Consider the following 10,676-nt stretch of genomic DNA (forward strand, 5'->3'; position numbering starts at 1 on the left):
AAGTGATTTTGTCATGTGTGTGTTTATATACTAAAACTATCTTCTGACATAAGAAACACCAGGTTCCATTCTAATGGGAAGAATTTTAGGCTCAGAAACATTAAACAAGTTCTGTTATCACACAGTTAAGAAATGATGAAGGCAGGATTGAGCACAATTATCTCTGAATGTCTAAGTTGTCTCTGATGTTAAAGGATCCTCCATGCAGGAAGCATGATGGAGAGAGTAGAGAGAAAGGTTAACAGGTCCCAAGTCACCTGGAAAGTGAGCACCTCCCTGCCCCTTGGACTCTCTATAATCCTGGGTCCCATCCAAGCATCCAGCACAAGGCAGAAAGGGATGAGGGTCACAGTCATTTATTTTCACATTTTTCTCCCTCATTACATTGGGCTAGGAAAAAAGAAGTCATGAGTGTATAGAATTGTGCTAGTCCATTGTCTGTCCTTCGAATCAAACTGGGATTCAGGTTCCAGCTGTAAGTTCTCACTCTGACTCATTGTCAGAGAGAGTTGACCACTGTTGCTGGGGGCCAGGGTGTAGGGAGAGAAATGCAGGAAAGAGGCATGGACTTGATTGTGGAAGGTTCATGTTCCAGGGTTCCCATCTGGGTACCTGAGGATTCTCTATGTAGATCATATGTGGGGGAGCCCACAGCAGCTCCTCAAAGCAATCAGGGATGGCACACGCAGGGGGCTGGTACTCAGATGGTGGGACATCAGCCACTTCTGCACAGGGAGGACATGAGAGAGAGAGATGACATCATGAGGACATCACCTACCCTCCTCCTGAATCTATGCCTATTACTTAGTCTGGCCCAGGGGGCCATGTCTATTCTAAACCAGGCCATGAGTAAAGTCCCTCATTGTTTTGGTGACAAAGAGGAGAAATAGAGAGGAGCAGGTGGATGCTCAGAACATTAAGTTCTTTGTGCTGTGTGAAGGGGGTAACCTGTGGGCAGGGACCAGTCCCATCATGCTGCCCTTCTCAGGAGACAGTGCAATGTCTGGGCCAGCTGATGCCACTTACTAAATAACCATGAAGATGAATATAAGAGACAAACCTGAGAAGTCCTTGTTCTCCCCTCTGTGTTCTAGGATCCTGTGAAGGGCCTCTCCATAAGGACATGGCAAGGGTTCACTCCTTGGTCTCTGGTTGGCTTCATGAACGGCCCAATATAAGTCCTGCATGTTCATTAGCATCTGGAGACATTTTCTCCTGCTCTTATTTATGCCCCTTTGCTTGAGATGCCTGGCAATTATTCTTGATGCTACGTGATAATTCTTCTTTAACTCTTCACCTTCAAGGAGTTCCCATTCTTGTAGGAAACTCCTAATCTCATGGTTGCTCCAAGGTTTAACACACTGGTCTGGAAAGGAGAGAGGGATGTAGATATACTCTGGCATATCTCCCATGCACGCTTGAGGGTTTCTCAGAGACCCTCCCTCTACACTGATAGGTCCAAACGTGACTCTATCCAGTTAGTGGGAGGTGACAAAATTTAACATGAGATGTTGAGGGATTCATCATCAACCTGAGTCCTAATGCCAAGCCATAGTCACTGGAACAGGTCAGGAAAGCATCTGAGAGCCTGATGTTATTCCAGTTGCATAAGTTAATTTCAGAGACTATTGACAGGGCTTTGATGGTTCATTTACTTCCTGGGAGGGTCTCCTGAAGAGGGGTTCACTTCCCACCCCCCAATGGGGCCTTTCACTGCCTCTGGTCACCAGGGCTGGGGGCGGGGACAGAGAGGTCCCAGGACTCTAAGGAAGCCCTGTCCTCCCTGGGGCCTGAGATGAGCAGTTCATACTGGGAAGCTGAAGGAGGTGAGATAGAAAGTTTTCTCTAATTAAACATGACTAAGAACATCTTACCTGAGGGCAGTTCTTCTCCCTGGGTTTCTTTTACCTTCTCTACTTCCCGGAGGTGTCTAGTAATTTCAGCCTGAAATGTCACTTTCTAATGAAAAATAAAATAAAAGATGACTATTGACACAGTAGGTAATCTCTTAAAAACTTACTTGTGATTGCTTAAATAATTATCCAATCACAGCAATGAAAATAAAAATCAATCTTAAGAACAGATCTAGAAAACATTCTGCAATAACAGAGAATATTAGTTGCAAACTCTTAACAAATGAGTTATTTCAAAACAAAGCAGATTTCTTTCTTATGCACCCTGGAACTGAACCAGGAGAAAGCCAGAGGAACTATTGAACCAAAGGTTTTCAGACACAGGACAACAGGAACACAGGACAGTGGTTTGAAAGAAAAAAAACAAGTGAAGGGGATCCGCAAGGGCCACACAGAGTGCCTCAGGGTGTCCAGACCTTAGAGCAAGGAGAGGGATCCAAACAGGGCCTGGGAGTCCAGGCTGAAATCTTGGAGGAGTGAATGCTGCTGGATATCCTGTATCACAATGGCAAGTACAGGACAAGGAAGCTGCACAGGAGACAGACAGACAGACAGGGACAGAGAGATGAAGGGAACTCTGAAGATTACAGGGAGGTCCCCTGTCTAAGGACATATGAGCCCTGTGTGGGCAGGAACTGCCTGGACTGAGTAAGAGCCACTGGAAAAGAGCAGGTTGGGAAATTGCTGGGGTCACTCAGACCAAGAAGAATCTTTGCTCCCAGCAGCCAGAGTGAAACCAAAAACCCTAATCCAAGGTTTTCAGACACAGACTGCTCAGAAAGGGTATTGCCTCAGTAGCGTGGCCAAATGATCCAGACAGAAGCCTGTCCTGGTCCCAACTAACAAAGATTCAAAGCAATCCTCAAAAGGCTCAAACTGTTTTGAAGTACCTTCTCTGCACCAGAACAAAGTCCAACATTAGTTCAAGGAACACAGAATATCTAGCACTCCAAAATGCACAATGTGGATCTCCCACTTAGAATTACCTGGAATGCAACAAAACAGGAATACAATTCGTCACTAGCAGAAACTTGATCCATAGACTCAGAAGTGACACAGGTGGCAGAATTAGTAGAGAAAGGCTTTAAAGCAGTCATTAGAAACGGACTCCCTGTGATCAAGTGTGGAGAAGCAGTAGCATCAGGAGATAATAGGAAGATATAAGCAGCCTATATGGAACTTCTAGAGATGAGAAATACTCTACCTAAATGAAATATCAAAGTAGACACATAATCCCATTAAAACCATAAATTTGTGGGAAACATCCATCAAGCACGGGAGTGGCAGCTCAGAACATCTGTGAAGGTCATGAACCCAAGAACCACAGTGCCGGCTTCTCATTCCTAGCTTTGAAGTTACAACTGTGGGTCCCTGTTCAGGGTAGTTGCCATGCAGTGCCTTGGTGCCTTCTCTGTGAGATGAGTATAGTCATAACACCTTCCATCAGGCTTTCTATGAGGATTAAACGAGTGAATATTTGCAAAGAACAGAGAAGGTTGTGGGTGTACTTTTAATGACTGCAAAAGTACTTATGAAATAAAATGAAAGACAAATAACCCAACCATATTCCCACAAACAAACAGGAATCAGGTTTCCTCCAACTTACCTCCATTTTTATTCTGAGTTTTCTCTGCAGCCTCAGGGCCTAATCCAGGAGCTGAAGAGAGCTGGCACTTACTCTGCTTTGCTGGAATTCAGGAGATTAGGTGGTCTCCTGAAATGTGTCTGGTCCTCTCTGCTTCTGGTAGTCTCTGAAGCTCTTGGGAAGTCTAGCAGCTATTAAATACCTTGGGTGTGATTGAATCAGACACACCCAGTATACTCTCTTTGGATTAACTGAAGATAAACCAATTTAGTACTTTTGTTACAACTGCAAAATCCCTTTAATGCAGCACCTACAATACAGTTTGATTGGATAACTGGGATAGGATTAACTAGAGATTAATACTGGGTTAACTCCATTATTGATTCCAAGGATCTCTAGGCTCCAGTGTCCTCAAAGGCAAAGTGAGAGTTTGTGACATTCCTACAAATGAACCACCCTCCCCTCTGTGAGTTAGAGCTAAGGGTTAGGGAAGCCCTTTGGGTTTGGCTCAAGGACTATGTGTGTCATGTAGAGGGTGGTTTCAGTGGAGGGTTAGGGGAAGAGCCCAGGCCTCAGCTGGTGAGGGTGGTCACAAATTCTAGAGATGCATGTGGGACACTTTATGAAGGACTTAATTTGAAAGAAGGGTTTAGGGAGGGGAGGAGAGGGGGAGAACAGAGCTTTTCTTTTTATAAGAGAACATTTTTCAAAGAGAATTGTTTATGCTAAAGGAGGGACACAGAGGGAGAATGTGAGGGGGATTTATGGGACAACTGATGATGGGAGAGAAGGAAGGTGCTTCGATTGTCACCAAGAAGGTTGGCAACACAATGCTTAGAATTTTTTGCCTCAGAATCTCAGATGTAGTCTAGGCTACTATGGACCTCACTCAGAATTAATTTTGAATCTTCAAAACTATCTAAGAATCATCCACAAATCTACCCAATGATTCAGATTTACGGAGTTTATATTATGACAAGACGGGGAGGGGCATATACAGTGAGTGGTATCATCTTAAATCAGCTCAAACTTAATGTGTAGCGGCTCCAGAGTCATCCTTGATTCTTTTCATGTCACCTAAATATATATATATATATATATATATTGCAGGTAACTTCTTCCACCTGTTGCGGGTTTCAGCATCTGCAAAACAGCTTAAAGAACATGACTTAGAAATTATCTATAGCCCTTGAGGTGGAACTAAAAGTCCTCGACTTTGTTTAATGGCTAAACCATTATTTTGGCTTACTGACTGTTTTCCTTTCTGCATTCTCTCACTTCTGATTAAATTTATTCTTTGGAACTTGAGGAAGGCCTAGGAGGATAAAGTGTTTCTATAGATAATAAGAGGCAGGTGGAGAACATGGGGGCATTTCTGTCCTGGGAAGGACCCATAGGGCCCTGCTCAGTTACAGTCTCAGGACCTGGAGCTCCTAAGGGCAGAAACTGGTCCCAATGCCCAGGAACTGACCACCACCCACAGTGGGCACTGGGTATGAAGGCTCTAGTTCTCAATGAAAGTACTGAGCCTCAGAACTCCAACTTGCTCTGTGATTTTGTATACATCCTATGTTTTCTTTGAGTCCTTGTACCTTCCCCTGAAAGGAGGGGGTAGGGAGGGGACTGAAATCTTACAAGTGATTGAGTCAGGTTAATCCAGTACATTATCCTTTTGACTCACTGATTACATCTGCCAAATCCCTTCAGCTGTACCTAAACTAGTGTAAGATTGGATAATTTGGAGATGATGTGTTTGATCTCAACTAGAGCAGTGATTCTTTTTTTTTTTTTTTTAAACATGAACATTTAATTACCTTTAAACAATGTATGCAATAATGTACATGCTATACAATCCCAAACACACTGAACACAAATGCAATCTTATAAGACGTATACACAACTACTTTTTGCCAACATATACCCTGTAGGTCACTTAGGATGTTAGCTGGTTTCTCAGCCCAGGTGTGAGCATATAAACACACATATATATATGCCTCAAACTGAAGATTAAGATGATAAACCAAAGAGGTGAATGTAAGAAGTCTGCCGTGGAAGATGCTAAAACCACAATCAGTCACTGGAACCAAGTAACAAGGCACAATAGCTTCCCTTTGTGGTCACAAGGCTTAAGTTTCTCGTCCCAGTGCTTAAATATGGAAATAGACATGGCTAAATCACAAACTCTACTTTATAGTGCATTTCCGTCACTGTTTAAAAAGAAGTATTTTTCTTATTACATAATGCATTACAGAAAAGCATTGGAAAAATAAATAGGATAAGCTCATACAATAAAGCCTTTTTTTCCATTTGAAAAAGTTATTTATGTTCAAAATTAATATAACAGATGTAGCTGTAATAAAAAGAAGCATAAGGGATCCTATGCAGATTTCCTAGTACCCTTCAATCATATCTTGTGCCACCCATGTTAAGTTGTCCATTTTAAAGCCAGCTGGGTGATACCGTCAACTGAAAGTCATTTTCTTTCTTTATTTTCTATTTTTTTTTTGGTGCTTTAATAATATGTACTAGTACAGAGAATAAAGTTATCAATAACATGGCAAAATGAAACTCTTCCTAGCATTTAAGTTTTTTTGTTAAACATTAACTTTGTATTAGGCTAGCCTTAATTTTCCTTTTTTTCTTTTTTCTTCTATGTTAACAGAGAAGAAAAAAATGTTTCACAGGGAAAAATTCATGCAACCAAGCAAAAATCTAAACTATCCGTATTCCCTTTTTTTGACCCCAAAATTCTTGGGTAAATTGAAAGTTTCTTCTAGGAAGAACAATTCACTGAGAGAGAAAACAGTTTAAAAATATACATATATGTACTATGCATTGTCTCTAAGAACAGTTTAGGGCTTTAGCTTCGTAAACTTCCATACTTATCAAAGGAATAAAGCCAACCACAGAACAAGAACCAACAGGATGCAGTAATCCATTCATAAAGGACAGTCAAACGTGCTTACACATATACAAGAAATCAACAGGGTAAGTCGTAAGTAATAAGTCGTCAAATGTAGCACTAAACAAATTATAAGCAGAACAAAACCGTCGGTTTCGTTAATTTTGACCACGAAAGTGGGACCAGCCAAACATGGGCTTGGCAGTGTCCTTCGACCACCGTGTTGTTTCCACAGGGGCACTGCAGCGTGCAGCTCCTGCGGGGGCCAGGGCAGCTGCTCACAGACACAACCGGACCGACCGAGGGAAACACACAACCAACCACCTTGCTCTAGGCTCTAAAACTCAAGAGTGGTGTAATGAATATACTGAGACTTTAAGGCTTCCTTAGAAATATTTTTCATGGCATTTCAACAATAAACACCACTAATAGGCAAAATTTGCAAATATTCATAGTTACATAGTTACACAATTGAAAGTACATGCCATGTCAATTATTAAGTAAGGGACCACTTTGTCAGTTTTGTTTTCTGGCAGTCAAATCATACTTATGGAAGGCTATTCCTATTTGACTGTAATTAACATGTAAATCATAGACATGTCAGTTCACTAGTGTACAGTACAAACTGCATCTGCAGTAAACTGGTCAGTACCACCTGCTTCTTAAAGAGCTGAAGGTCATTCATTTCTTGCTAGAAATGCAGCTAAACTGCCTTCTCTCACAAGAGCAGTTAGCATCCTGACTTCAACTATCAACCTACTGGTAAACTCTAAGGTCATCACTAGGCAAATTCCTTGGGTCACGCACACAGACCATCCTCACAATAATCCACTTCTCGCACCGCAGGCAGCCAGAAAACTCTCTCTGAGCCTAACACGTCATTCTGGCCACGCCATACTCCGAGCTGACCACAGCAGGCTCCGCTTTGGAAAACTCGTCCGCGTACTCGCTGTAGCGGTTATCTGCGGGGTTGCTTCCCTCTATAGTTCGGAGAGCATCATTCACAGGCAGCAGAGTCTGCTCCTTGAGACACAAGGAGGTTTTGAGGGCAGGTGATTCAGGACGAACTGAATTTAACAATTCCTTGGTGAGAACTCCATCTGTCTGCTTATTTTTATGTTGCTTAATTTGAGATTCTAAGTCTTTAACATCTTTCTGTAACTGCTTATTTTGCTCATTCATATTCATAATTATATTAAACACAGACTGCCTAGGATGCAATGTTCCATCAAATTGGCGGTACATGTTTCTCCAAAACTTGAAATTGAAAGATACTGTATTTGGCTCCAAAGCTGCCAGCTTCTGAGACGTGGAACTGTAGAGAGGATTGAAGTACTTCTCCTGGTCGTCCAACAGAAACGGCCACAGGGAGTACGTCTTCTCCTTTAACTTGAGTTCTTCTCTTTCCTTCTGACAATTTCCAATAAAGTTTCCAAATTGGCATGAATGAATATGTTCATGGATCTGAAGAAGAAACGCTTCATTGAATTCGAAGGCTTGTGGAAACTGTTCAGTCAAATGCCACACACATTCCAAGAACTGAGTAAACACCGGTGAAACTTCCTTTGGGTCACCATCCAAATGGCCACACCTCTCCGAATATTTATGTCCAAAGGAGATCCAATCTTTTTCTATTAAAACCATGAATCCTCTGATTGTCCTGTAGTAGGGATCCAATAAGAGAGAGCCCAGGGAACAGACCTGGGAAGTCCTGTCCCAGCCATCAGAGCAATGTACCAACACACTCGCATTTTCAACCATTATTGCTTTGGCTAAGAAGATTGCAGCGTCCATAACGGCTTTGATGTGGCGCAGCCATCCTGCGTTCTCCAGGCCCGAGTAGAAATCACTGACGGAAAGCCCTTTGGTACCATTGACTTCCAATAATTTCTGAAGGCTGGACCGCATGACATGAATATTTTCAATTCCAACAAACTGAAATCTAATATTAGAATAGTTGTCTTCATTTTCATAACCTTTTCCAGCTGCTCTGTTGGCCATTGCATTCAGTCGCTTTTTCCCATCGCTTTCTCTTATTTTCTCATCATTCCAGATTTTTGAAGAAATTCTCACTATAATTCTGCCAATGTCCTTTTGTGTAGCCCACCAGCTCTGCATGCGATGTCTGGGCCTGGTGTCCATGACATACATGTAGCGGTTGGCTGGGTTGGCTTTGCTGATGGCCTGAAGCGAGTGTTCATCCTCCAGGCACCGGGCACTGAATCCTGACAGTGGCTGACTACATCGACAAATGGCAGCCTCCTTATTTTGATGATAGTAGGAAAGAACTGGGAACCTTCCCTTGCTCCGGAACTTGGAACTACCAACAATGATTGGTTTGCTTGCTATTCGGGGAACATAAAGTTCTCTGGGATAAGTTTCACAAATCTTGTAGTCGCGGTTGGCGTCGGACAGCTGCCAGTTGGAATTCGGCACGCCCATCCTCTTATACTCTTCAGCGAGGGCGACGAGCTGCCAACCTCGCAGCCTTTCTGAATCATTTTGTTTGGGATTATAGGAGAATGCATAGAGATCTTCATATTTTGCTTGTTTGGACAGCTGTAGCAAAGAGCTGTAAATATCGTGGCAGTCTCTTTCTCTGGGAACAATGAAATGCACAGTCCGGAAGTTCTTGCACTGGATCACTGGATCACTTCCGGATGCACTGGCATCCAGAAGTCGTGAGAGCTAGTTTCTCCACCAAGGCAATATGGTGGTGCAGTATCCAGGTTTCTTTCTGATGAGAGTCTATAAACAGCAGATGTGTGGCCGTGAGATACAGGGTTCCTGTTAACGACTTGTTGCTCGTACTGAATCGGTCGAGCAATTTCACTTGCTCAACCTTGGTCGTACGGATGTGCTCCATCCCGAAGACGCGTCCGCCGGCGGCCGCAGCACCTGCGCACCATAGAGCGGATATCCCGGGCCGCGGCGCCCCTGACCCGGCAGGCACCACCTCCAGCCGGCCGCGCCCACCGCGCACGCGCCTAGAGCAGTGATTCTAAAGTATTCTAGGCCCTGTACCCCACCTGCAAAATAAGCTGTCTCATCTCTACAAATGCACACCCCTGATTCTTGAATTCTTTAACTTCACAAAGAGCTCCAGTCAAAAAGAAAGTACTGAACCCCAGCCTTTATAAAACTGTGGAATTAGCTAGGTTTTCTTTACTCTGGAATTAAAATAATTCTGGCTTTAAGGGTCTTTCCCATGGACAACAGCAATAGAATCCTCAGGGGCAACCTTGCTCATACAGTCCTTGATGTTCACACCAAATCTCCTTACAGGGTCTTACTGGACAGAAGAGATTGCCCTGGGGAAGGGCCCCTGGTCAAGGGATGGTGGTGCTACAGTCCCGGGAAGATGTGCCTATGTCCACACCTGTTGGTGACTGATGTGTTGGTGGATTGCCCATGTCAACGGGTCCTGGCTGTGTCCCTCTGCTTGTGAGTTGATATACAAGTAGTGATTCTGAACCAATCCCACCCTCAGCCACAAATGTTCTACTCTACCCAGGGGCAAGATAATGGGGCTCCTCTAGTGATCCATCAGCCAGCTGAGCTCTCAGCAAGCCTATCGTCTCCATGGGAAAGCAATATTGTGAAGGACCTGCAGTACTAGTTATTGTGCCTTATTTTAGTCATTGTTAAAAAAGTGAATTAATAAGGTTACATGTGTGTAAATGACAATAAAAGTTGTTCAAGGGAAAGATTTGTGAAATTTGGACTTACACAAAAGTAAAATAATGTTTATAAATTTGACCCAGGAATTGTGGAGACACAGGTTTTTAAAAAAATTTTTATTAGAGTATAGTTGATTTACAATGTTGTGTTAGTTTCAGGTGTACAGCAAAGTGCATCAGATAATATGTGTATATATATATATATATCTCCATCCTTTTTTAGATTATTTTCCCATATAGGTCATTACAGAGTATTGAGTAGAGTTCCCTGTGCTATACAGGAGGTCCTTGTTATCTATTTTATATATAGAAGAATGTATATATCAAACCCAATCTCCCAATTTATCCTTCAACCCCCTTTACTCCCTGGTAACCATAAGTTTGTTTTCTCCATCTGTAACTCTCTGTTTTGTAGATAAATTCATTCATACCCTTTTTTAAATCTGTGGATACACAGGTTTAAGAGACCCAATATAAATCATATATTCAGATTATCCAAAAAGTGAGTGCTAAAGTAAGAAGCATCAGCTGCAACCTCACAAGAGGCAACTGAGGTCCAGAAACATTAAATAACAGGATTCTGCTCACCCAGCCAG

At 42.7% G+C, this 10,676-nt stretch overlaps 1 protein-coding gene and 1 pseudogene across 1 annotated transcript; both read right to left on the bottom strand.

Annotated features, from left to right (window-relative positions):
• Nucleotides 1-483: 483 nt before the first annotated feature.
• LOC132421691 (putative uncharacterized protein MSANTD5) lies at nt 484-3,525 on the bottom strand. The gene is made up of 4 exons (XM_060006484.1): nt 3,520-3,525; nt 1,875-1,959; nt 1,061-1,366; nt 484-740 (listed from the first exon to the last, which is right to left on the bottom strand). Exons 1-4 carry the CDS (start codon nt 3,523-3,525, stop codon nt 484-486), a joined length of 654 nt encoding a protein of 217 aa, XP_059862467.1.
• A 3,618-nt stretch (nt 3,526-7,143) lies between these two features.
• On the bottom strand, nt 7,144-9,356 carry LOC132421891 (phosphatidylinositol-3,5-bisphosphate 3-phosphatase MTMR6 pseudogene; annotated as a pseudogene).
• Between the last annotated feature and the right edge of the window lie 1,320 nt (nt 9,357-10,676).

The sequence above is a fragment of the Delphinus delphis genome, chromosome 3 (genome assembly GCF_949987515.2).
Source record: "Delphinus delphis chromosome 3, mDelDel1.2, whole genome shotgun sequence".
NCBI classification, from domain to species: Eukaryota; Metazoa; Chordata; class Mammalia; order Artiodactyla; family Delphinidae; genus Delphinus; species Delphinus delphis.

Excerpts from the sequence above, each read along its gene's own strand:
- LOC132421691 (XM_060006484.1), bottom strand. Across the intron at positions 1,367-1,874 it reads GGGAGAAGAACTGCCCTCAG|ACCAGTGTGTTAAACCTTGG; the intron begins GTAAGATGTTCT and ends TCTCCTTTCCAG. Across the intron at positions 741-1,060 it reads GGAGAACAAGGACTTCTCAG|GTCCTCCCTGTGCAGAAGTG; the intron begins GTTTGTCTCTTA and ends TCTCTCTCTCAT.